The 27573-nt window shown below is 41.6% G+C and overlaps 1 protein-coding gene across 3 annotated transcripts in view; it reads left to right on the forward strand.

Moving 5' to 3' along the window:
* Positions 1–27573, forward strand: part of dlg5a (discs, large homolog 5a) — a 66166-nt gene that overhangs the window by 4700 nt on the left and 33893 nt on the right. For all 3 annotated transcript variants that reach the window (XM_079559847.1, XM_079559849.1, XM_079559848.1), the window contains exons 2-5: positions 18842–18910; positions 20670–20844; positions 23247–23390; positions 24862–25045. In XM_079559847.1, the coding sequence (XP_079415973.1) occupies positions 18842–18910; positions 20670–20844; positions 23247–23390; positions 24862–25045 (572 nt within the window). The remainder of the gene's footprint in view (positions 1–18841; positions 18911–20669; positions 20845–23246; positions 23391–24861; positions 25046–27573) is intronic.

Genomic DNA, 27573 nt, shown 5'->3' on the forward strand with positions numbered 1-27573 from the left:
GCATTCTCTTGTCATATTCCAAACACTCTCCAAACTTAAATAATTGGACACAGAGTAAGATGGAAGGGCATCTTACTCTGTGCATTCCCCATGACTTTTTAATTACTTTGTCTTTTGATCAAAAACATATTGATATTGCTAATATTGTTGTTTTATTTCAGTCTTTTCTTTATCCTTGTCAGAAATGTACCCGTATAAGTATTTCACTACATTCACAGGTTTTGAGGAATCCTGTTTAATTTGGTTGTTTCTTCTTCTGCTGAAGTGCAGTGGTCTATATTTCCATGGTTCTACATTGAGTGATTTGTTAGTCTGCTGTAAAGGGAAGGCTTGTGTTTAGAGATGCACCGATCCGGTTTCCGATACTGGAGGTTTGAGTATCTGCAGATATTCAATATTAACCGATACCAAGAGACTTTGTTAAAAGTTGTTACTGTGAATTAGAAAGTTGGCTTCTCTTCTTGGGAGGAGGCCTCATGGAAGACCCAGGACACCCTGGGGGAACAATGGCCGTTTCTCAATCTGTGTACTTGTGCGGACTTCTGTGCTTGTGGACTCGTGAAACGTCATCACGTGCTGCCCAAGTCCTGTTCCAATTCAAAGTTCGCTGAAAATCCCCGGATGTTTTACCGAGCATGCATCAGAGGAGACGTGTGCGTTCTCCGCCAGCTATATTTCCCACAATCCGTTTCGCTTTGAGCTCGTGGATCACCTCGAGCCCCCACCTGCGGCGTTCCCTCCTCCGCGCCACCGAGCCGCTCCAGCTGAACAACAGCTGATCGTGCGCATGTAAATAAATGCAGAGATGTGACCGTTTAAGAGTCTTTTATCCTCAGAGAAGTGTCTCCTGCTAAAGATGGTTTTCTGAGCAGATGTGTTGAAACAACTTTGGTCATGCTTTCATTTTCTCACAATGATCAGCAATAGTATATGTAAAGTCATGAACGGGTCATTGAGGACAAATTGTTTTATTAAGGGGGCACTGCAGACAAATCTTTATATGGGCACTTCAAAAACAGTTTCAGATTTTAAAGATTAAATTATATGTTAATTTTTTCAGAATAATTTGCAACCCCCAAACCAATTAATAAATAATTTTGACCTATATTTTTTGTTTGCACATCAAATATTTAAATTACTTAACACGTAACACCTTATTTATGTAGGATATAATTGTATAAATAATGGGAAATTAGCAAAAATGTTAAATTATATTTTTGTTTATAGCAAAAGTTTGTAATTTATGTTTTTTTTTTATGCAGTGTCTCACCCTTTTAATTTCATATGAGGTGATTTAATGTTATAAAAGCTCACAGCCCCATATTCATGATCTACTTCCTGTAATGTCATCCAGTTCACTCCGAGTCCACACTCGTGAACGCCTCAAGTCCGTTCTCCGGGTCTGCAAGTCCGTACCCCGGAGTTCACAAGTACGGAGTCTGCACTCTGAGAATTGAGAAACGGCCTATGTCTCTGAGCTGGCCTGGTGTCGCCTCAGGGTCCCAACAACAGCTGAAGGAGGTGTGCGTGGATCGGGAAGTCTGAGCATCTCTGACCTGGATAAAGTTTAATAACAAATCTGTTAATAAACTGTAATGGAAAAAACATTAAACAAAAATAATTGGAATTTTCCAAACTAAATATATGACCGACTTTTATTTAGGCATTTTATGCTGCGATCAAAAATGTGCGCGGTGAGAACTAAGTCAGCGATTGAATTCTCCAGTTTATATCCTTGAAAATGAGGTACAGCAACAGCATATATTCAGTCAGATTTAATTGGTGAAAGTTGTGTTTTTAAAGTGGTGAGAGCCAAAACTGTTGTCAGTTCAGCACCGATAACTGGTATCGTTATTTTTTCTATCAGCTCCGATATCCCATCAATCAGTGCATCCTTACTTGTATTCACCGTTTTATTACACGTCATTCTGTGCTCAGGCCAATTCAAAATTCTGGCCTGCCGAATCTGTCTTTACAGACATTTTGCATAAATAGACATTGTTTAAAATAAAAAGGCAAAAACAAATCCAGGCTGAAGTGTCCAAAATAACTTTTCAAAGTCACAGTTTTGCATCATGATCTCTTTGAATTTGTGCTGTGGCCCGTTTCTTGGAAATCTTATCTCAGATGTTTCTACGAAATTGTACTGCCTAATTTTTTCCACCACATTATCATAACAAATGGGTTGAATGCCTGTACTGTCAGAAGATTAGAATGCTTCCTACTCCTTCTTCTGACAACAGCAACTTGTACCAACATAACCTCCCCAGTTCCATTGGAGGCTCTGACTGATGCCTCTACCCCACATTACCTCCACTCGAGACCAAGGCAAGCTGTTTGTTCCTTCAGGCAGCAGTGTGTTTGGAAGAGCCGCATATTGGGGAGGTGCCTCATCCAGCCTTGGCACTCGAAATAGGGCTGTATATGAAAATCAAGAAGCGAGAATCGAGCGAGTCCTTCTTGATGCCAGCAGCCTGTCTTCAAATTGTCATCCACAAATACTGGAGCCATCAGAGCTGATCAAAACTCCTTCCCCGACTCCAAAGGGGAAAATTGTACACACTGTCAAAGCCTGCCTAATTGTTTAGAGCCTGGGCGTTGTAATTTCCAGCACATCTGCCGGCAAGAGCTTCCAAACAAACCATTCATTATTCACTCTGTTTTGTGCATCGATACGTCACGGGGGATCAGACAGTAGCTCAGCGGTTTCGACAAATTCTCGAACCGTGATCGGATTGTGGTGCAAAACGCTCCGTCAGGATGTCAGCCTGAGCTAAAGTTTACCGACAGGACTTGTACCTGGAGAAGCAGACAAGAAGAAAAAGCCCGCGTTTCCTTTTACACCCCCCTTCCTGCCTCACCCGCGCTGTCTCCAGCTCCCCGGCTCCGTGACAGTGATTTAGACACAACCTGAGCGCAAAACAACACGATTCTACCTGACAAGATGCAACATCCACAATCTCCGTTTCCGCATTGCCTTCATTGTCTCGTTTTTTCCACGCTTTGCACTGACTAACCGCCCCTACTCATCTTATCATTGGGGAAAATAGATTTATGATCAGATGGTTAGAGGGACTGTGCCACTTCTCACCAGTCATCTCCTTGATGGTTCTATCAAGCTGCGACAAGAGACTATTTTCATTTTGTCCTTGGGGCAGACATTTCATCCACATTTATTGTAAACATGCTTGAATATTTGGTGTGACATTTATTACTGAAGGGCACACTGTCCCTTTTTGGGTCCTCCTCGCCATCGAATCAAAATTGCGCAATGAGGAAGTACAAGCAACAAAACATCCATAACTACTTCTGGCTTGTGTTCTAAAATGCATGGATTTGTTTAGTTTAGCAGTTCGTAATTCAGTCTTCTCTCTTCTGTTAACTCTCCTGGACATGTTTAAAATGTGCCCTCTGATCTCGATCTTGATTTAAAAACATAAATTGCAAATCTAACCGCAATCAAAATTGTCTGAAAAATGTGTGAAATATTTTCCTAAAACACAGGCTAAGCAAGGTTAGTATTTTTTCAGAATAATTGAATATCGGTCACAGACTTGCAGAGTGTCGTGTTCCTTTATTTTCCTTTCAGTTGCTCGTCAATGTTTTCCTCATTTTGTTATTGGCTGATGTTTTAAGCTGCATGTTGTTCTGTCTTCAGTCAAGCTTTCTGTCTGCGTAAGTTTCTTTTTCAGAATAATGAAACCAGATGGTGGGTCAGTGTAAGATACAAGGCAATCAGGACTTGAGCTTCTTTTCATTATAGAGTTGAACTTGCTGTATCTATTCTGTCAGTAGCTTAGTTCCCGCGCACCTCTGAAAGCGGGACAGAAGCGACAAGAGGACTGCGATGGAAGCCAAGAGCGAGGAGGGGGGGGGTGGGTCGAGACAACGGGGCTTTTGTTGAGAAGTTGAGCGGACCGAAAGTGCCCAGTCAGCAGCTTGTTCCCCGTACAGCAGCCCAGGCCATAGGCCAGTGAATGTGTGTGTACGTGAGGAAGAGGAGGAGGAGGGGGTGATCCTCTCCTGTCGACCAGTTTGTGTCCCGCGCCGTAAAGCACTGCGGACGGACAGCAAGAGTTATGACCTTGACGGATGCTCTTAAATATGTCCCAGGGGCCAGACCTCACTTCCCCTTCTCTCGCTTTTGTGCCTCATGCCATCCGTCCTGCAGTGACGCACACCATCACTCCCCTCATCACCACTACAGGCTCCACAGTCTATTCCTTTACCTTTGTTTCATCTGCTGTTAAACTCACTCATACAAGAGTTTTCCATCATAGAAAAAGGTTCTCAAGCTGTCACATCACCTCAAGAAGCTTTGTCAAGATTCAGTCCCAGCACACAGGTTAAAAAGACAAGCTGAGCTATACAAAGCTGTAGAAGTTCAATATGTTTTCAAATGAAGGCTAATATTATTTTTTGTCTCTGGGAAAAATAAGTTTAGTAGGTAAATGCTCACTGGTCCATGACATATGTTTTAGTGGTTGCAAATATGTAGAGCTCCTCCGACCATCTTCTATCGATTACTTGCACCTAGGGACTGCTACATTTTTTGCTTTACCATTATATTACCGATACTTGGTTGGTTTACAATACTGTTACCTAAACAATAGTTTTTTCAATACCTATGCTAAATGAGTTGTCATCTAGGACCATAAAACAGAACAGCAGTGTTCATGTATCCCATAAAAGACGTCCTTCATGAGACTTATTTGAGCTGAAACGACCTAGTAACTTTGTTTAGTGCCATTTCAGGGCCAACCAGACATCAAAACTTGCCATCTGAAGAGAAAAGCAGTTCCGCTATCAGATTTATTTTTAATATCATACCAGTGGTACCAAATCAAATCCACCCACTTTTTTCTTTTCGATTAGTGGACGACGCTCGAGCCACTGAGCTTCTACAAAGAACCCTATCAAGACGAGATATTTAATTACCCAAAATAACTGCAGCTTTTGCCGTTAATCTTGTTGCCCTTTACCGTTAAACTGAGTGTTCTCCTTATAGGGCTGATTGATGACATTTCCGCTGATCGCAGTTGATGAGTTGTCGGAGCATTCTTTATTACAGTGCGGTGTCTCTGAGGATCCAGCAGTGCAGACGTCAGTGGAGGAAGATGAATGTGTTGTCCGCGTGCCGTCGTCGCAGTGCTCTCGAAAGCTGCGTTTTTACTTGGTATATAGGTGGCGGTGGTCTGTTTACAATTAAGGACGTGGGGCATTACAGAAACCCTTTCAAAGAGTCTTGGATGTAGTTTTACAACTTTGACTTTTAGCAGCTAAAATTATGGAGCGCAATCAAATCAAAATCCAATTTGAATAGTCACTATTGGCTATTCGCAAAAGGCTGCATTTATTAAAGAAATAAATAATTCCTCAGACATTATAGTTCTTTTTCATGAAGTTGTTTGCATCAAATGTCGCAGTTTAACAGTCTCTTCACTCAAACTACTTTCAGTTATTTACGGCGACTTCACAGACAAATTAGAACATGGGAGTCTGCCACTGTGTCTTCAGAGTGTTGTGGAGTGAAATATGGAAAGCCCTTTGGACAATTGTAACACCCAAGAGTGAGCTGTACTGACCTGATTTGAACATTGCCACCTCACAGCGACGATTCACAACACGCAGGATTCAAACACAATAGATTAGTTTAGTAATAAAAAGCAATTCATTTGGGAGGTCCTGGTAAATCGTACCTGTATTAGTTTATTTGCTAACCGGCCTGAATACTGCACTAACAAGGAGCGACTTCCATCACGGCAGTCTTCAAAAACCTTTCTCTAGCCTTGCTCTAACCCAAAGCTGTTAACGTGTCCAAAATTCTCTGTCCTTTTGTTGTACAGTTACCATTTGTTTTCTCGAAATTGCCACACACAGCCTTTCACACTGATGGTCTCTCAATGTATCGGAAGCATTGCCGATAGTCAATGTGGTCGTTCGTCGTGCGGAATTACCTGCCAGTCTTCTCGCTCAATAATCCGACCTCCATCAAGCCCCGTTATTACTTGAGACTCTCTGCCTATTTTTAACATCCTATTCTTTTTATGCATTCTTCCGTGAGCGGGCCGTGCACAGCCAGCAGGCAAAAGTGTACGGCACGACTTCATTACCATTTTACACATGTTTTCCCCCCTCATCTCTAATTACCCCACGAGGTTGAGGGAACGCCAGCGCTGAGATGTTTACCAGCACAATAGAGTCACGGAAATAAACCACCACCAGCCTGTATTATGTGTTTTGTAGCTCAAGCTTCCATTATGGTGTCTGCCATCCATTGTTTAATACATCAGCTGCGTATTTATATTACATGCTCATTGCTGCGGTCGCTCATTTGTCAAGAAAATATAGAGCAGCAGCAGCAGCAGTAGTAAGTGAGATGAAGAGAGGTTTGTTGCCACTATATGCATTATGTAACATGCACATGACCGTTTGTTTGACGATGGGGCTTTAAAATGGGACATGGAGATGCACTGGACGATTTAATTTGCTTGAGAATCCTTTGCAGGAGCGACGGTGCCTCAGATGATTTAGCCGTCGACCGATAAATGGAGGGTTTGTGGTTCAAATGTATGAACCACATACAAATGTATGAACATTTGGTTCATACATGGTGCAAAGCCATGTCTCACGATGCAGCGCGGCAAGAATCTGTCCTGCTTTTATGGCACTGTTCACTCGACAAGTCTCCGTCTCGATCTGCTTTTTACATGAAAACGATGAGGTGTCAACAAAACCAATGAAACTGCAGCGCACGTTTTGTCCAGCTGACGGCAGTGTGTTCCATTTCCGCCGAGAGAGCTCAGAGGAAGACGGTCATCTCTTTCTACTTCCATGGATGTTGTGGCTTTGTAAGGCAACTCTGGTGCTTTCTAAAGTTAAAGCAAGTCATTTCAAGTTATTTACACACCGTTATTTGACTAAATATACATGTGAGAATCTTCACAACACAATATAATGAGACAGAGACTTTAGCCAATCACTTTTCAGATAACTGGATTACTGCTCTGCGTTCATTCTCGTGTGAGCCTGGTGAATCCTGGCAATTTTCAGCTTGGAATATGCCCGTGTCATCAGGGAAGAAGAAATCATTTTGATGGAATAACCTGGACATTCAGGACGGGCTTGTCGGCTGAACCTAGACCTGACCAACTGCAGCAATCGTAGATCATAACAGTTAGGCATTTACCACCATTATCATTCGCCAGCTTCATAAACCATCAGAAAGTGGAGTAGGTCTGGCGATATGGCAAAGTAAATTGTCAAAAAAAAAAAAAAAATCTCTTACATTATTCAATTAGAGCTAAAAAGAAAATTGAAGCAAAAATGCTGCACATTATCTTGAAATAGTTAAATTTCTTCTTGCGCATCAACATTCTGAAAGTGCAGTGGAGGGAGTATCTCTGATAATTGTACAGTAATTTAGTGAGAAATGGCTGGAGTGTGGATGACTCCTGAATATTTGAAAGCTTGTCACAGCTCATAATCTGCAGCAGCAGAGCAGTACTTCTGATGAGTGTTGTAGGACCTTATTCAGTAGATTAATTTCCATGGGTGACCTTTCCAGAGACCAGTCTTATTGTCTCAACAGCACTTTGGAAATCTAATCGGAATCAACATGTGTGATTTCAAACCAAAATGAAGGGTGCTTTTTCTTTGCAGTTGAACCGAAAGGTCATTTTCAGCTGCCTGTTGTAATTTACATATTCATAATAGAGGTTGACTGATGAGATTTCCACAGCTGATGTGGTACCAATTATTTTTTAAATACGTAAAGTGTATTGTGTCACTTTAGAAATGGCAGCAGTAGTGGAGAGGAACGATGCATACCCATGAAGCATCTCCTGCAAGGCTTCAGGGTTTAGGGATTTGGGTTAGATTCTCAAAATGTTACGAAGTGGACTAAGAAACCTATCTATAATAAAGCCTCTAAAATACAGAGGGTCAACTGTCACCACTGAGATTCACAAATCACTTTGTTGACCCCTGCTCTGTCAAAATACTTTTGCCTTGTTTATGCTGAGATGCGAGAGCCGTTGCTTTACTAAAATGCAAATATTCATCCTGTAGGGTCTTCTTCAGATGCAGGTTCCTCCATGTTTGCCTGAGTGAACTCTCCAGGCCTTATGTTGATTCTTCTCGCCGCTACTCTTTGTTCTTCACTCTGCGCTCCCCACTGTTTACACAGAATGGAAATGACTGGCTACGAGTAAGAAGGATGTCTCTGCTCGTCAAGGAAAACGTGTTACTCTAAATGGCAGACTTGGACGTGGGACCGGAGAGGGAGAGACGTACGGGCTTTGACCACAGGCACAGAGGAGAGTGAAGCAGTGAGTCAGTCCCTTTGCGTGCCACAGAGTAATCCCGCCTCGTACAGTCATCATGTTGGATGTCTCGCAGTTGTGTTGTAGACCCCTAAATCAGATGATCAATCCGCCTCTCCGTTACTGGCCCCCGGCCCGGAGTCTCGGCCTGTGATGTCAGACTCCACAGAACCCTGGCCCCATCCGTGACTTTACTGGAAGAGCTATAAAAGAACAGAAGGAGGGAGTTTGACAAGAAGGTTCAGGCTGCTTAGCATTACAATCTTGTCATGAGGTGGGATTGAAGTGCTTGTATAGACCCTTTAGGTTGTATAAACAAGTATAGCCATAGGTGAAGCGGGCTGTAATTCGTTTTAATGGATGACCCGTTGTTGCCAGCTGGATTTAACTAACTATTCTGATCTGCGGTTGCTACAGTTGGTCAGGAATAGGTTCAGCAACAGTATGTGCCCAAAGAATGAGATCAGCTGATGACCTGAACATCCCGAAAGACAATGTCATGATTCATCACTCACAATGTGAAAAAGTGGTTTAGGGAGCATAAGATGGATTGGCCACCAGAGTCCAGATCTTAACCCCATTGAGAGCCATCTTTGATGTGCTGGCGAAGGCGGTGCACAGTGGTCACAGTCTCCCATCATTAATGCAAGATCTTGGTCAAAAATGAATGCAACACTGGATCTTTTTACATTGAAGAAGCTTAAAAAAAAAAAAATAATAAAAAAAAAAATTTTTTTTTTAACTTACCTACTTGATTTCTAAATTAAATCGATTGTTTACCCAGCCCAGTCAGTGAAAACATGCATTCACTTTTGGATCACGACATACGAGGAAGTCAATGGCACTTTGATGTCTCAACAGTTCTGATGATTGACTATGGGCTTTAATAAATGTGGTGATTTTGTGTTCACTTCTGACTCCATTAAATACAGGGAATACAGACGGACTTTTTTTGTCTTTTATAAACTAAACAACAACAATGTTTAACAATGTTTTAACAATACATCATTTTAAACAACAAATACTTATAGAATTGCACACCAAAATGTACTTTTTACTACCCTGCATCCGTACACAAGACTCTTGCGCGCACAATGACATTAGTTTGTCTCTGTCCCACAGTCACTCCGTTGCTGGCCAGCCAAGGATATTCAGATTTATTGGCTTGAGGTGCCAGAGCAGAAAAAAGGCCTCTTGGCATAATGCTGACACATCCTTTAGCCTCACTTAAGCACACAGTAAAATGAGTGGGCAGTTTGCGGCCATGCTTCATTATAATCTATGTTATTAGGGCCGCCTGTGTTATTTATGCTGCTTTATTTAAAGGCTGCTAAGGTAAGGGCAGCAGAGGAGAAAAAGCACAAAGAGTATTGGGCCTGTTAATCAGCGCCGCTCAGTGACAATGAGAAGAGCTGACAGCGACTAATAAAGAAAACTGCCTCAGCCTCATTTTGTGCTGCTAGTGCTCTTCCCATGGGTCGTCTTTGAGAAAATCCCATAGTTGGAGGTTACGTCCATGCAAGTCATAATTTGTTCAACACATTTTAGAGACTTGTTTGTTTTAGGACTTGTAAAACGTGGCAAACCTAATTTAGTTGTACTATGGACCTGGGTGGGGTCAGAAATGCCTCGTATGTCCACACACGGTTAGACTAAACTTAGGAAACTTAGGTATTCCTTTGAACCACAACTAACACATTTCTGACATCCAAGGTCTGCATGAATGAGGTTATAAGCACACTAATGCTAATTGATCATTCATATTGAGTTGATTGCTATTTGCTATTAATAGTGCAGCCCTAATTTGGTAGCTGTTTACAGTTTGTAAGTTTCTTTCCTGTAGCGCCACCACTATGACATCTGCTTGTGCACTATGTGAACAGGCTACTCTCCCGTTGGTTGGTGAATGCATTCTGGACATACTGCATAGGGATTCGCCGATACGATTCTGATATTGGACATCACAGCCAATACTGGAACCAATATTTTTGGTTCTCAACGTTTTAAAAATACAACTTTCACGGACTAAATTTAAGTGAATGTGCATGCTGTATTAGCCTGGCTAATGCCAGACTGCTGTATGCGCTCGAATCATTTTGAACTTCACAGCAGTTGCATGGATTTGGGGATCAATCACAGAACAAGGAGGGACGGCAAGACGATGACCCTCTATTCGACATACGGAAGCTTGTAGTTTGTTTACGGATAAAAATAACGTTTATTTACAGATCCAACATGACCGCAGCAGATGCAACGCCATTTTTCGATCAAGCTTTAGACCATGTTCTAAATAGTTTAGCTTGAAAGTTTACAGCTTGTACGTCATACGTCATCTGATACGATGATGCGATTGGCTATGGCTACGTGTAGACGCATATGATAGACATTCGTAGCGCCCAATGAATGGCTATGGACAATCATAAACCACACCTCTCCTACGAGAAACTGGTTGTCCCCAGACTAAATATCACTTGTGATTTTAGTGTGCCGTTATTTTGAAGCTTAGAACCACAAGAATTCAATTGCTGTGGCTAGCAACCGCATGCTAGTGCTAGTGTCAAGTCTGGGTCAGAGCATCTGCTGGAGTAACCACAACCAAGTGTTTTTAGTTTATGAAATGCTGTTAAAGAATAACTGATCCAATTCATTTGCAATGCACAAATTATCATCAGATCAGTTATGTGAGTTGTTTTATTTAATGCAACCTAATAACTTGTGTAATGTTTTTTCCATTAGTTTATTAATAAATATAATTGATTTGTAACATCTTGTTTGCCAGAAAAGATGAGACTTTATTTTAACATTCACTTTTTCACTCACAGCAGCCACTTTTAAGAAAGTACTTAAACCCCCAGTATCGGTAGCCGTATTGGAAGCAGGATCAGTGCATATCTAATACTGCATTGCAGTCTGTTTTTTAGAATTTTATAATCACTAGTGACATATTTATGGTCCAAGTGTAGAAACAGTGCCAGCATGGTAGATGGCAATTACCAGTACTTATTTTGGCTTATCTTAAAGACTTACCAATATGGTCTACTACTTTAGCCTTCTGCCTTCTTCTTTTCAAACGGTCATGCATGATGAATTGCAAATTGAAGCCTTTTTAGGATAATGGAATACTCTGGAACTCATTAATATTTTAGCCACTCAGTCCAACTTTGGAAAGTACCACTCTCCCCATCTTTCTTTGATAAGCTCCTTCTTCAGCTAATTCTATACGCACTCTTCTTTTCACCACATTGCAGATTATACTACAGCCCTCGCCCCATCCCTCACCATGGCAACGTGTGTCATCTTGCATTATGCGCCCGAGAACATAATCTGGCCGTCTGAGGCAACTGTTGATGCCCCTGCTCACATGTGGCATGATCGAAAGGCACAGTAGTGAGAGTCTAAAGGGCCTTTGGTGCAAGTCTACCTCACCTGACCTATTTAGATCACGGTGATAAGGCTTTTTTTTTTCTTTCTTTTTTTTTAAGCCACCGTTGCCTCGCCAGTCACCACTCGCCACAGTAACATTTCTCACCTTGGCTCGTTCATTTGACACTTGTCAGAAGACTGGCCATGGAAGTCCATTGCTTAATCACTTCGGAAGAGGAGCATCACCGAGTTTCGGCGAGTAAACCTCTGCATTGTGACCATAGGATTTCCACGAGTCCGATCTATCTGGTTTGATTGGGGGTTTTCTCTGGAGCTTCCCAACATGGATTCGGAGCCGTATCGACATGGTGACACAGTTTACAAATGATCAGTTTTACTCTGTGTGGCAAGTGCTAATTGCTATTGATGATTAAAAGCCTGTTGGAAAAAAAGGGCTAATGCCGCTGACCCATCGACCGTCGTGCAGCCCGCTCCGAGTCGATCTGCGGTGTGTCGTTCAGGCTGCTTTGCAGAGTAACTAATAAAGGCGTACTGATAGCGCTGCAGCGGGAGGATTGGATTGCCCCTTTGCTCAAAGTGATCACTTTTACTCCATGCTAATACTTGGAGATGTCAAATTTTAATGATAATTGTCGGAAGAAACATTGAGATTTCACAAACGGGCCTTACTTTCGAGAGTAGTAGTTCTGAAACTTTTCACAGCTGGAACCTCCTCAATAAGTATTTGACCTTCCAAGTACCACCAGTTCTAGATTTAGACAGTTCTATGAGTATTCAAATTTTGATTTTATCGCGATCGATCTAAATTACAAATAAGCTCAATTGAGTCCCATCCTGACATTTGTAAGAAGATTGGACATTTTGTTCCATATTGACATAGTTGACTAATCTCCATTTGGTTACATCCGCTGTATAGGATTTAGATCTGTGAGCGTAGAGGTCAGGCAAGCACAGGGAACGTGGTGTAGCTACCATTCTCGTGCTGGAAGGCGTCAAGAGATGATGGATGGACGCAACATCGTATATGTACGTCTTGGCATTCAAACAATGCTCAGCTGGCAATTAGTGCGCCAAGGCAATATCCGACACGCCATTATCTCACTAACAAACAGAATCCTTCACACAAGACAAAGGGGAAATGAGGCTTTCAAGCTGGAGGAGAGATTTGGTGGGACTTATCAATGCCATATTGCGGAACATTCCAGGCTATATGTTGTTATATCTCAAGAGCAGCAGCATCTCCACGGATACAATCTCATGATGTCCCACTGTAAAGCTACATGTCGGGTCTGAGGGGAGGTGAAGCCCACACAGTTGAAGACACATGTTATAAAGAAAGAGTACGGTCAGTAAATTCTTGATCATTGTGTGAAATGTTACACATTTCTCTTCAATAACATCAGAAGACAACCTTTTGTTTTTGTTCTCCATTCTGGCCATACGTCTCTGCCTTGCTGTTCCATGAGTGTCTTGTTGGAAAAAAAAAATCCCTTTCATTGCTGTTTTATTAAAAAGGCGAGCGAGGTTTGACCTTGAGCCGGTTTGTTTTGAACATGTCTGCAAGCCTGAATCCATTTAGTTCCTGTCATGTCTTTGCCCGAGTTTAAAAGCAGCCGAGCACGTGCACCTAATTAAGGCCATTTTTTTGTACGGATTGTCCCAAACTTGTCCTTTCTGTCACAGCCACAGCTTTCAGTTGATTGGTTGGTTCCCTCCACAGATGAGATTACTGGGATTTTAATTCAGTATAGTGTTTTCCCAGATAACAAAACAACATAGCTGCTCTTAGGGCTTTTTTTTTTCTGCTGGCACTGAGCCTTCCTAGCGCACCACGGTGTTTAAAAATGTCTTAAGCCGGGCTGACATACATAATACCTCTCAGTAGTAGCCGCCGAGCCGGGATCTTATACCATTTCCGAGAGCTCCTCGTTCGCGGCGCCAGTTCAGGGAGTCATTTGTTGCTTTTCCGTAGAAATGGGCATTAAGGCGGCATTCAGAGGAGCTGATTGAGGAGATGACGACTGCACAGCCTCACAGCCAGATCTGAGCGCAGCGCATGGAACAATATGAAATCAAAGCCGCACGCTCAAAGCACCAAACGTCTGGCGTCAGGGAACAGATTAAAAACCAGTTCTCTCGCTCATCTGTAATCAGCTCAGTTAATGCGAGCAGTAGAGAAATGGTTTCTCAGAATTGGGTCTTTTTCACATTGGAACACACCCGGATAATGGCATTTGTGCGTCTGAAATTGGCACTTATTTGGCAATATTTCATGTGCATTTTGATTGTATCCTTTTGGTGGTTGAAAATGCCCCCTGACTCTTGCCGGTGTCGTAGCATATAGCATTTTTTTACTCATTAATTGTTCGTGAGAGTAAATACTACGCTGATAGAAAAGACAAAGGGGGAAAGTGATATTGTAAATCCAATTACACAATGGAGATACTTTTTTTTCACTCAAACTTGGCTATAAATACTGTTTAAGTGGTGCTAGCCCGCAGTTAGCTTTGCCCGTTAGCCTGTTGGCTTCTTCTTCGTGATTCTGCAATTGTGGTGACACCAGGGGGCGATGAAAGACCCCCCCCCAATCATCCCATTAACACGTGTATTACCCCCAGAGGGACTCCGAAAGAATTATTAAGGTTAACAAGTTGCTTTAAATAAATAGTAATGGTTCTATGATAGGCAAAAACAATGTTCAGACTTTATAAAACGTGGTTAGATGCCTGTATGCTTCTGCTGTTGCCTATAACATCCACCAAAACATCCGGTGAAATTCGTGCAAGTAAACAATTACAGCGGTCGCTCGTATTGTGATGAGCTGGCATCTCGAAAATCGTCGCTGTAATTATTTAGATGTACGATGTCCTTTGCAAACAACAATTTGCTGTCTCCATGGGGGTCTTGGATGTGTACGTTTTATTATGGCACCTCAATCTTTCCTTAACGACATCTCACGATTGCGCAAAGGTTTATTTAGTCATATTTTATGTACGCTAGCTGCATTAAGATCAATGTGCAGTAGTTTTCTTTGTCCCCTTAACCCTCCGCTCACACTGGTTCATGTGTCCCCCCCCCCCCCCGGGTGTCCATAGAAGTCCCCAGCCCCCTGCTCTCCGCTCTCTCCTCATGTCTGCGGGGCTAAGATGGACTGGCTCACTTTGCACTGAGCTCAGAGTTAATTAGGCTTGGCCCTGTCACACGTCCAGGGCTAGATAAACCCAGTGGGGAGGCGTGCACCGAGAAGGAGAGATCGGGAACAGTTGGCGTCTAGCTACTGCCTTCTGCCACCGTGGCCATGCCGATGCCCTCCGTGATCCCTCAGTTTGTGCATGTAGGGCTTGGTCAGACCCATCCCCATCCCTCAAAGGGATCTGACTGGATTTTTAAGGCGTACATGAAGTCCAAGGGATATGGTCTTGGCTTCAATCCATTCCAAAATTAGAAAATGTTAAACCAGTTCCTGTGATTCGAACTAACATCTTATAATAGATAAAAGGGCTGTGTGATATATCGGCACAATAACACAATATCCGTAGTACCGTAATAAGCCACAATATTTCATAAAATCTTTGAGGCCTTCCATCTGACAGCCTAAAGTTATTTGGTAACTTAAATTGTACTATTTAAGTTTTTTTTAAATCTCGTTTTGGTCCTGATTCTTGTCTTGTTCTGACATATTTTGGTGGGAAAACAATGTTTGCTCATAGCTTTTCTTTCAATTTGCAGCGTATATGATTTCGTAAAATATTGCAACAACATCACATGCATTCTCATATCACGCAGTCCTTGTAGAAAGGAGTTCTTAAGCCTTCTTTGTCTTGCAATTGACTCAGCGCATAACTTCAAATCATAACAACGCCGCCCAAAAAGTGACTTCCTGTTTCGATCCAGCACGCCAAAATAAAAGTACACAGCTCGTCTCATTGATTAGTTCAGCAGGTACTTGTAACATTGCAAGAATTTAATTAAATACACACATTTTAAGTGTTTTGTCTGTTAATAGTTAGGCAGAAAGAAAGTTGAATTAATGAACTGCTGAACTAATGAATAAGATGGTGTTTTCAATTATGTTTATACATTTTTACTGTTTACTGAAATTTCACAATGCAAAATATCTTTTTCATCCTTTTTTCATGTTGCTTGCCCTGCTAAAATGTCTCCGTGTTCCTCCAGCTTTTGTAGTGGCCATAGACGACATGTTTGTCAGTATTGATTTGAAATCGTGAGTAAATCAACAGCTAGCATATAGATTTGTGAGAACTGGTTGGACATCTCTTCTGTTGTCATTTACCATTGTGCGGTTACAGTGCGTGGTTTCGCCCTTTTTAATTTTTCTGGAGAGAATGAGGCCGCCACAGCCCTGAGATCGCACTGGATTACAGTTGTCACACACCATCAACGGGAGTAATGATGATTGGAATTAAATTGTCTTCTCTTCTTTGTGCCATTAGAATGTGTAATCTGGCAAATTAGCCACTTTAGTGATCGCTTTTTCATGTGCGTCATTAGAAGCACAAAGAGGACGACAGTGGGATCGGGCTTCTTTTGTGCCAAATCATTCGAGTTTACACTTGTCCAATTGTAGCCTGCCACGATATTTGAATTATCAACCGCGGAGCTAGCTAGATGTTTTGGGAGGCTTCATTTCTTGGGATTCTGCTATTGCAACAGTACAACTTTTTTTTATTTTATTTCTTTAGCTTCCTGTTTTAGAGAGTGATTTATATCTTGCAAAAAAACGCAACCCTGCATCGTATGAACTGAAGAAATTAATTGTATTTAATCCTAAAAAAAACTATAGCATCCTTTATGTATTCTGTAAAACAAACATGCAGCTCGTGGAAAAGCTATGAAACAATACTGGCATCTTGCTCGGTTTGCAAACAGCAAACACACAGCAGCCAGTGTTCTCCTGCCACCATTTTTCTCTCCACCTGCCTTTTGCGGGCATGTATCCTATTGATAATCCTACTTGTTACGAGCTGATCCCTCTCGACATTAGCATGCATCTTACCAGAGCTGTCAGAAATCTGCGTATGTGCAGTCTTGGGTCTCGACAGCGCCTCTTAAACCCTTGTGTTGGAGCTGCTGCTTGTGTTTCTGCTGCCCTTTTACATCTGGCACCATACAAACAATAGCCTCTCCTACAGATTGCAGACGCCCGTGTGCAACCTCCAAACAGCTTAACGATGTGCACAACCATTCGGATGGAGAATTATTTCCCCTGCCAGGGCTGTTTCTAGCTATGAGAAAGATGGGCACTTGCACGGGGGGCTGCATATTGTGATTGCGATTAATTTGTCCGTTTTCTGTAGAGAGTTTGCACATCTAAACCATGGAAATGACAGAAACACAGTTGGCTATGTGAGCCTACAAATGCCTACATCTGTAAATTCCTGAACATTTTCTGGCAATTTTCAATGGAAATTTTAGCTCGGGAATTTGGGGATTTTTCACAAATTATAAATATTTAAAAAAAACGCAATTTTGCTTTTTGTTGTATAAACAATTGGTGAACTAATAACTACCCATTAACTATGTTTTTGAACCATGAAACATGCATTTGAGTGATGTCACATTCCCAACCCGTACAAGTGTGAGGACCATAGCCTTAAGTCAAAACATAACTTCCCTAAACCTACTTTCTGCTTAATTCTCTTTCTAATATGTCGTGAGACAAACGGTAAAGTTTTCTATCTTGATTTTCTTTTATCACACTGTGGTTAAATTCACCTGTCATTATCTCGGATCACGACGAACGATTACCAATACTGTACGAGGAGTGGGCGGGGCTTGTGTCTGACACAGAGCTACATTAAACAGAACAATAGAATTTTGTAATACTGCACAGCTGTAATACAATAATGAATAAGATAATAATAAGGCACAAACATGGAATGAGTCCATTTTATACCATTTTCAAAAGCCCTTCTTTGTATCTGCCACAACCTGAAACACTGTCCTCTTCAAATCATGCTGTCGGACATTGCAAAAATGATTTCTCTGAGACTTTTCATCTCTGCTGCGATAGATATCAAATCAAATGTTTGTGCTTCAGTTTATGCCTGTCTGTAAATAAGCAACATACAGTTGTGTCAATTCCCATAAATTCCTGAGTTTCCATGGAAACTTTCCCACTGTTAGGTATGACTTACGTCTGTTTACGGCATTTATAGAATTCTTGTAGTTTCTCCATTAACTCATCATAAGCTGATGTGTCACCGACCCAGAAAAGGCAGAAATGTAACTGAATATGATATAACATTAGCTCAGGGGCCACTTTTGAGTGTGTTCTCAAAAGATTTCTAACTTGGCTTTGATATCACCTACAAATGGACGGCTGGTTGACAACTGAAATCATCCGGATCCTTCGTAATTTGCGATGTTTGATAAATGCTCAAAGCCTTAGGGGAAGTACGTTGAGCAGGCTAATGAACGCTGAAAAGTTCCCCAACTAAATGGCTTGCTAACTGCCGAATACCATTACATTAAGATTGAAACACCGCTTCTCCTTTTTATTTCTATTATCTGGAGACTTATAGGTGTGTTAACGTTTGAGTAGTAAAAACTGAAATATGAACTGCAAAACCAAACTGCAGAAGACGATAACTGTTTGTCTGGTTTTCTAGACGAAAGAAACATTAAACAGCCTAAACGATTGCGACTCCACTTAAATGTTTAATAGACTAACAAGTAACTTTACAAACCTAAAAGGGATCACGCCATTGTAGTTTGAAAAATCAGGCCCCCTAAAGAACATTCTCCAGAGGCCCCCAGGAGGCTTGAAACTGCCCTGTTCCATGTACCTCCCTCCCTCTCCCCCCTCCCCATACTCTCAACATATAAAGAGAAAATCCCATTCCATCCGTGACATTTTGCCTGTGTAGCAAAAACGTACAGACGCTATACATCAAAGTGCGACTGGAGAGCTGCTCTGGATTTGTAACTCACACGCAATAGGAGCACAGGCGCCATCGAATTTATCTTGTGGCCATAGAGGGAGTATTGAGCTGACGATGTAATATTCACGTCTGCCTTGTATTCGCAATTAATATGAGCTGGTGTTTAATTAGGGGGTGGATTTATAACTGCTTCCTTCTCTCTAAATGTTGCCCTTTGTCTCCTGACAGGATCGACGTACAGCGTGCTCTCCACAATGCCCTCGGACTCGGAAAGCAGCAGCTCCCTCAGCAGTGTTGGTACGTATTAGTGTGGAGTAGATTGAGTTAGTTAATTAAAGTGGATTTGTTATGTATGAATGTGGCTTGATACCTTGTTTACTGAGAGCCTCCACATTGATATTTCACGTTGTGTAACTTACAATATGTCTGTTAAGGGAAAAGGCACTTGATGAGCAAGGACTGTGCTCCAAAGCTCCTCTTTAGATTTGCATTGCCCTCTGCTGTACAGCACGGGGAATGATCCATGTTGCAAACAAAATGCATGTTTTATATTTGAGTGAGAAAATTAGGGCTTGGGTCTGATACTGGCATGGCCGATATACAGGCCGATATTTTAAGTAATTTATTATATTGTTTTATTATTATTATTATTTTTTGTTCTCTCAGAAAGCCTTTACTTACAGTGGCTAGATGCAAGTTGCCCATTTTATACTCACTACTGCCACCTCAGGTCATACGTGTAACTGCAGCTTCTATATTAAGCTCGTGCATGACAGCAATTCGGACTGAAGTAACTACTGTTTGAGTGACAGTGCAGGATTTTAGAGGCAGTTGTGGTGAACAGGTCTGAGCTCATTCTACACCTTAGGACATGGAGGGAAATATATTTAATAGAGGTCAGCCAATGTGGGTTTTTCTAAGGCTGATGCCGATATGCACCAACGATATTTTTGGCCAATATTTTAGCCACATTTTTAAAAAGGTCCCATCAATAATCCTTTGTATGATGCTTCTAAACGTGACTGTAGAGGGCGCTGTATATTCATAGAGGGAGCTTCAGTAGAATCAGTAGATTCAAAAATGAGAAGTCTCTATCACTTTCAGTTCCAGAGATATTGATTTTTTTTAATTGAAAATATCAGGTTAGCCTCACGCTAACAAATCAGTGGCGCTGCAATAAACATCTGGAGCGTAGAACTGCTCAGAATGGGTCATGGAATGTAAGCAGGAAGCGCTTGGTGATGTGTCATGCCCAACGAAACCAAACAATAACTGAAACAACTGGCACTTGAACCAGAATCTGTTCTCTGAACCGCAGCTAATGGCTACAATCCTTATAATTACTTTTCCAGCTAGTTCTAGTAATATCGTAAGAATCCATATATTTCGATTATATAGCATTTGTTTGTAGTGCACATTTTTTGCTTTAATGTTGGATAAAATAATGTTTAACTGCTAAACTAATATGATGAAATCACCTCCAGTCATTCACCAAGTCTGGTCATGAAAAGGCGGCGCACTATCAGCAATATAATATCTTATCTCTCCTCTCGTAATAGTTGAGAGTTCTATTTATTTAAAGCTTCACATTCACGGAAGAACAAAGCCACGTCTCCCCTCACATCTTTGTCTCCGGGCGAAAGTTTGCCATGCTCCATGTTTCTTAGTTTTGACACGTTTCCAAATGACTCAGCCGTGTTACATAAAGCCCCAAAAGTGCCAAATATTGAGCCAAAGATGAACGTAATCCCCCGATTTCCTGCTCCAGTCCCTGCCGTGTGTGTCCTTTTTTTTTTTTTTTGTGAGTGGAAACGTTCCCTTGAGATGACTGACGGCCTTTTGTAACGTGAGAGCTTTTCAGTTTCGTTTCACATTCAAAATAAACATGGTGGCATAATGTTTAGAAATGCCCCTCACAGTTTGTCAGCCTAACGTGACAATTAGGAAGGTTTCCAAAAGCACGTACAGCCCATTCTGTCCACCTCAGCATCAGCCACAGGAGGAACAGGTCCTAGATATATAGAGTCCTGTTGGATTCATTTACTTTTTGTTTTAGGTTCGCCCGTGAACGGTGAAGCGTCCTCTCCGCCCCCCGCCATTAACGACAACAGGCCATCTGGTGACAGCCTGGACACCATCCTGATCCAGCTCCGGCAGGTGACCCGGGAGAGGGACGAGCTCCGAAAGCGGCTGGCCTTGGCATCGCCCGGGACCACCTTCGACGACTGCAGGTGCCGAGGCTCTCACGAAACAAAACCTGTCTGCTCACATTGTTATTTCTGCCTGATAGCAGCTACAGTACGGCCAGATATGGACCCAAGTCTGTTAGGCATTCTTCATCAGGCAAATGTTTTCCCAGCTGTCGTTGATAAAGTTTCTTTCTTTCTTTTAACATGTTTTCTCACTCTACTATAGTATATTTGTTGAGTGTTCACTCCTCTCTGCTTGCAAGAACATCCTAGGTTAGATTTTCAAACCAGGTGGTGCCTTATTGTGTAGAGGTTTCTTGTTCTGCCTGTATATGGGTGGATTTTCTCCACAGTTGCCCATCAAGTTCAACATAAAACTATTGTTCTTCAGTGATTCATAACCCTCACCTCAGGTCCCTCAGTTTTCAAGAGCTTCTAATAGAAAAGAGGTCCAAGCTAGGTTGCTTGAAATAGGAATGCTATTTTAACACATTGAGTGCCGCGCTGTTTTGGGGATTTAGCTGTCCAATCCAGACCATTTTTCATGATATTTGTAGCACCACAGCATTACTGCTATGGACACGTGCTGTGGTTCATTTGAAAGACGAGAATCTAAGCACTCCGTAGGTGAAAGTTTAATTCTCCGTGCCTTGGTTCCTAAGAAATCTAAGCTAAACCGAGGATGGTTTTGATCAAAATCACAGATTTTTTTTCTAGATTCAGAGATAATGCAACGCTCTCCTTTTTGATTAAATCCTCTTCTCCTCTCACCTAAAATCTCAACTGTTTTGATCTTTCCATGGGAAGCTGCTCTGCTTTGTCAAACATGCTCCAGAGAGCAAGAGCGAAGTGCCGGGTTTACAGCTGTTACGCAACACCACTCGCCCAAACGGAAAAAAGGAAAAGAAAAGAAACACAGGAATATATATAAAATGTCCATATCGTAACTTTTCACAAGTTTTTGATCGTCATTTAGTTCACTTATGTTCATCACAAAGCTACCAAGATCACACATAAGGTGTATTAGAATGTCTAGTTTAGTAAAAAAAATTAAAAATAAATAAATCTGTTTTTGGCACTCAATATGTTAAATGGTGTTGTGAAGATTTTTGTTACTTTGTATTTTGCAATATCCTCAAATAGGTTTGCTCATTGATGTAATATTAATAAAATGTGAGCAAATTCTTTACTTTATATAGGCTTAATATTAAATTTGATCAATCACACTTAAAAAAAAAAAACGGATTAATTAAGTTTCTAAAGAAGAGAACATGCTTGGGTACTATTGTGATATTACTGATAGTAGGCTATTCTTAAATTTCACTACATAAAAAATCTTGGTGTTATTCCACTCAGCCTATTACAGCAAAATGACAAGGGAACAACTGTAAATTAGGAGTTGCACCTCCTATTTATATCTATTACACTTGACACAAGCAGCATCACCTGAGCGAACACGGACGTGTTGTTTTCACAGTTCAGAGGTGAGAAGTTTGAAATAGTTCTTCATTAAATGTGTGAGCAAGTGAGCTGAGAAATGCAATACACACTAATCCTTTCTGTCTCCAATAATGTTTTCACTAACTTGTCATCAGGACTGGGTTATTTTGAGCTGAAGACTATTCGCCTCTCATCCCAGAAGCGAGTTCCCACAGGCGAGAAAGAAATGGCAAAACCTCTCAGAATTGGACCAGTTGACTACCTACTAAAAAGCTTTAGGCACAACTCCAATAAGCATGAAGTCAAAAACATATTGTTTTTATTATCCTTAAAGGTTCATTATGCAACTTTTTATGTGGGAAAAAAAAGAAAACAAAATGTGTATTTGACCTAGTAGTGACCCAGCGGCTGTATGAGTGGTTAGTATGACGCTCTTACTTTCCATCACAGTGGTCTCTACAACGCTCCAGGATCAGTTGTTTTGTAGGTTTCCTGTGAGAGGGTCCGTCAGCAATTAAATCCTTCCAAACCTTTGATCCTGAAGTGTCCTAGAGACCACTGTGATGGAAAGTAAAGGCGCCTTGCTGACCACTCATACAGCAGCTGGGTCACTACAAAATATCGCACAAATACGCACAAATACGCACAAATATCAACTTTTTTTTTCCACATAAATGTTGCATAGTGCACCTTTAACCCCTGGCACTGTTGCATTACACTAACAAAGCAAAATGCGGCCAAAACGAAACAAAAGTGATGAATACTTGACAAGAATGTGACAAACGCAATAAAAAAGCCACAAAAACATGACAAAAAACAAAAGTGATTTAAAAATGAGAACACAAAGTAGGAAGAGGCTTTGCTCAGTTTTGAAGCTTTTAGATTTGGGTGAAGCTGAACTGTAGAAAAATAGCTTGGTTAAAGAATTATGTTTAATAAAGAAGAAGAAATGAAGAAATGAACTCTTTGCATCGACTTCAAACTTCTCCTGTTTTCTCCCGAAGGCCCAACTCCAAGCCGAGCCACGACTACGAGCGTCTGAAGAGCCAGTGCATGCGGGCCATGGCGGACCTGCAGTCTCTCCAGAACCAGCACACCAAAACGCTCAAGAGGTGTGAGGAGGCCGTCAAAGAGGCCGACTTCTACCAGTGAGTGACGCCCGCTTTACCAACAAATCAAGAAAAAGAAAAGCTCCACATGTGGGATGGTTTTGATATGCTCCCAAGCCCTTTAAAAACGATAAAGGAGAGTCATTTTTATAATTGAATCACCCTGTACAAATGTAAAGCTTAGCCTCGAGGGGTCCGATGTGCAGCGACGAGATTATCCAGAATATTTCATTGTACCAATCTGTAAAAAGTATTAAAAGAGCATTTTATAAAATCATTACTCAAAATGATCGCCTCATGTTCTTCTCTAAATTGGATTGTGAGCAGAGTAGAAATCTCCAGTTCAGAAATAAATGCTCAATCATGAATCTATCAAGCATTGTCGTCATGCTTAGGTAGGCGGATACATATTTGCTTCTTTCATGCGCTCGCTCTCTTTCTCAATTCAATTTTTTTCCAACTTTTTTTCTTTCTGAAAGTGACACTCAACCATGACTTCTTGAGAAAAAATGAAAATCAGGATGAAAATGCGAACAAAGAAGCAACAAAAGAGCGACAAAAACATGCCTGAAAAGCAATAATAGAAGAAAAAAGTGACTAATGAGCGACAAAATGGTAAAAAAAACAATGAGAAATTAACAAAAACACTACGGTAACAGGACAAAAACGCTTCAAAAATCTGAAAACCAAATGCGGCAACAATGCGACAAAAAAGGAACGATCAGTTTTGTAGGCCTGTTGCACTTCAGTCGAGAAGCTTTGAGATTTGGGTAAAGCCAAACTGGAGAAAATGTGCTAGGGGGTGGCTAAGAGGTTTAAACCAAAGTTGTGTTTTTTTGCTGATAAATAATGTTTGCTGTTTTCATTGATAAAAACTACCATTCCCATTTTTTATACTTTATGGTAAATAAGTAAAATATGTAGTTTTTGTGCTCTACAAGCACAAAACTCCCCGAGCAGTAGGAGGAGGAGGAGGAGGGGGAAGTGCGAGTAGTTCATCTGACTTGCATTTCATTAGCACTTATTGTTGCGCGGCTAAGCTAACCTCACTTTCACTGTGTCAACTATCTGTGCTACCAGTTAGGCTGCCGGTCACGCTGTTCCACACGCACTCCTCCCCGCCTTGTTCGCTCTGGAGGTGTTCCAGGCTCTGCCCACTTTACCGGCTCTTTATGGAGCGTGGATATGGCCAAGTTTAGTGTTTAGTTCAGCTGAAATTTGGTTTTCTTTGTATCATTTCTTCTTTGTTTTTGAGTATGTTTTCCCCCCATCCTTTAAAGGATCTTTTTTTTTGCCCCTACATGTATTGACTGCGTTTTTGTCATGTTTTGATACTGTTTCTTCAAAAGCATTGTTTTGCTGGTCACTCTTTCAGAACGGTCACTTAATCCATTACCTACATGTCCACAAGTAGACACTGCAAATATGTATAATACGGTGATACAACCTGGATTTTCATCGCTCTAACAGTTTTGATATCTTCCCCTGCCCTCGTGTTCCCTCTCCACAGCATGCTGCACAGCCGGGTCCTGAGCGAACAGTCCCAGCTGAAGGAGGAGATGGAGACCGTGAGGAGGGACAACGCTCAGCTGGTCCGAGAGCACAACCACGTGAAGCAGAGCTGCGAGGAGCTGAAGAGGCTGCACGGACAAGATCAGAAAGAGCTCGCCGACCTGAGGCTACAGCAGCAGCAGGTACAGGCGGCATGGGGGAGGCACTGTCTAGGGATGCACCGATCTGATACTGGGAAAAAATGCAATATCAGGTATCGGCTGCAAATATCCAATACTGAACCGATAGTTGTTTTGGCTCTCACCATTTTAAAAACATGACTTTAACCGATTAAAGCTCTGTGAATATGGACATGCTGTATGCCATTTTGAAGGGCAGAACCAGGAGAATTCAATCACTGAGTTAGTTTTAACCTAATTTTCTAAATGCCGGCTAGCAACAGTATGCTAATGCTAGCGGCAGAATGCTAATGCTAGCGATAGCCTGCTACTTCTAGCGGCAACTAATCAAGGCTGGGACAGACATTATGGCTGGGTCACCTAATTGAATAAAATAGCCTCTGCTGGAGTGGCAATGCTGTTATAATATTTGTAATGCACAAGTTGTAATGATCTGATCACTTTATTTGTAGCTTAAGTCTGTCATACCCCTAAAGATTATAAGTAGAAAAGTCCAGTGATCCTTGTGTAATGTTTTTCTATTAGTTTATTATTAGATATAATTGATAATTGATCTTGTTTGCAGGAAAAGATAAGACTTTATTGATCTCACACTGGAGATAAGAGACCAATCCACTTTTTCACTTCAGCAGCACTCAGTTACTACTGGTAAAGATATCTAACACACTGTGGCGAACCAGAACTCCAGCATTTTACATTTAGAAATCTCCTTTGGCTCCCAGAAATTGTAGTGTTTTTTTACGACACAATCCCAAACTTTATTGGGAGTTTGGCTCTTATCAAGCTGCTATTGATTGGTGTACAGCAGATTATAGAATGAAGCAACGTAGCTATCGTGTTAACAGGGATGAATGCAATAAATCGCACGTTCCCATAGTCATGGGTTAAGACGTGCTGGCACAGAATCCTTAAAGAGACCTCAGTGTAGATGTTGTGCTTTATTTTAAACTATGGAGAAGACGACGGAGCTCAACAGTCCCACACACCTCAAAGCCCATTATTTTTCCCCATGGACTTGGAGCCAGGTAACATGGCAGGAACAGTTGTCTACTTTGAGCATGTTATTTAGTCCGTGCGGCGCTTTGACCTGCGCTGTGTAGTGTCGGAGCCCCCGAACGCCCTCTGGAACGCTGCAGTCGCTGAGAGCGCAGAGAGGGCAGCCAAGCACGAGGAAATGCACACAGAGCACTTCTGAAAAGGGCAGCCACATCAGAACGGGGGCTGCGGCTCGGGCAAAGGGCAGGGCCACCCAAACCGTGTAGCTACATGACGACTGGCCCCGAAAATAAGCTGCGCAGACAAGGTCACTGCAGCCTCCCGGGTTCAGGCCGCTCGTTCAGGACCACGAAATCGACGAGAAGTGAAGAGGACGGATTGTAATTTGTCATACAAGTCAGTAATTCATGAATATGTTTTCAGAGGTCAAAACTATGGGGTTAGCAGGCTTAAGGAACCAAATGGAGACAAGGTATTTTCACTGCTGAGGACATTGTACTAAATAATTGCAGACTTTGAGATATGCCAATGTCATTCCTTCAAATCGCAATTGTGATTTCTCTCGAAGCTCTCCTTAATGCATCGTATCAAGGTCAAGGTTGCCCTCAAACCGAAATCTTGTTAAAATCTTGTTCTGTAGAATGAAATGCCTTGCTCCTCCTTTAGTAATCATATGGGAAATCTTTCAACCCATTAGTGCCATCTGCTGTACAACTGTTGCAAAGTATCACTGAACAAGGTGTCGTTTGAAGTCCAAATGTTTTTTGTGTTCCTTTATTTTGGATTTCCCTACACTGTATCACATTAATATCGCCATTCGTGTGTATCCTGGTCAAAGTTTCAAACAAGAAAAATGCACTGCCTGACCAAAAAAAGTGTCTCACCCTGGATTTCACTAACTGTTCTGATCTTGGGTTGCTGCAGTTGTTCAGTTCTCGGTTCAGCAAAACTATGTGCCCAAAGAATGAGATCAGCTGATGACCTGAACATTCTGAATAACCAGGCTATTCCGATGGATTTCTTCTTCCGTGATGGCACGGGCATATTCCAAGATAGTAATGTCAGGATTCATCGGGCTCACATTGTAAAAGAGTGGTTCAGGGAGCTTTACAACGCCATTCTCACATTGATCGGCCGCCACAGAGTCTAGATCTTAACCCCATTGGGAATCTTTGGGATGTGCTGGAGAAGGCTTTGCACAGTGGTCACACTCTCCCATCATCCATACAAGCTCTTGGTGAAAAATGAATGCAACACTATAATAAGCTTAAACAATGCCACAGCAAATTTTTGCTGTCATCAAAGCTAAAGGAGGTATGATCTTTTTAGTTTTGCCAATACTTGGCCCTATATGAGTCATTTGGTGGCATGCCTTGGCAATTTTCCAACAGTAAAAAGGTTGTCTTGACCCTCAAACTGGGAGTTATTATTTCAAAAGTAGCTAGAGCTGCACAATATATCAGTGAATGACCGCTGTTGCGAAACACTATTTCAAAAGGTATCTTGAAAAATGAGATTTACAGAATGAGATTTTT

This window comes from Gobius niger (assembly GCF_951799975.1).
Source record: "Gobius niger genome assembly, chromosome: 7".
Taxonomy (NCBI): Eukaryota; Metazoa; Chordata; class Actinopteri; order Gobiiformes; family Gobiidae; genus Gobius; species Gobius niger.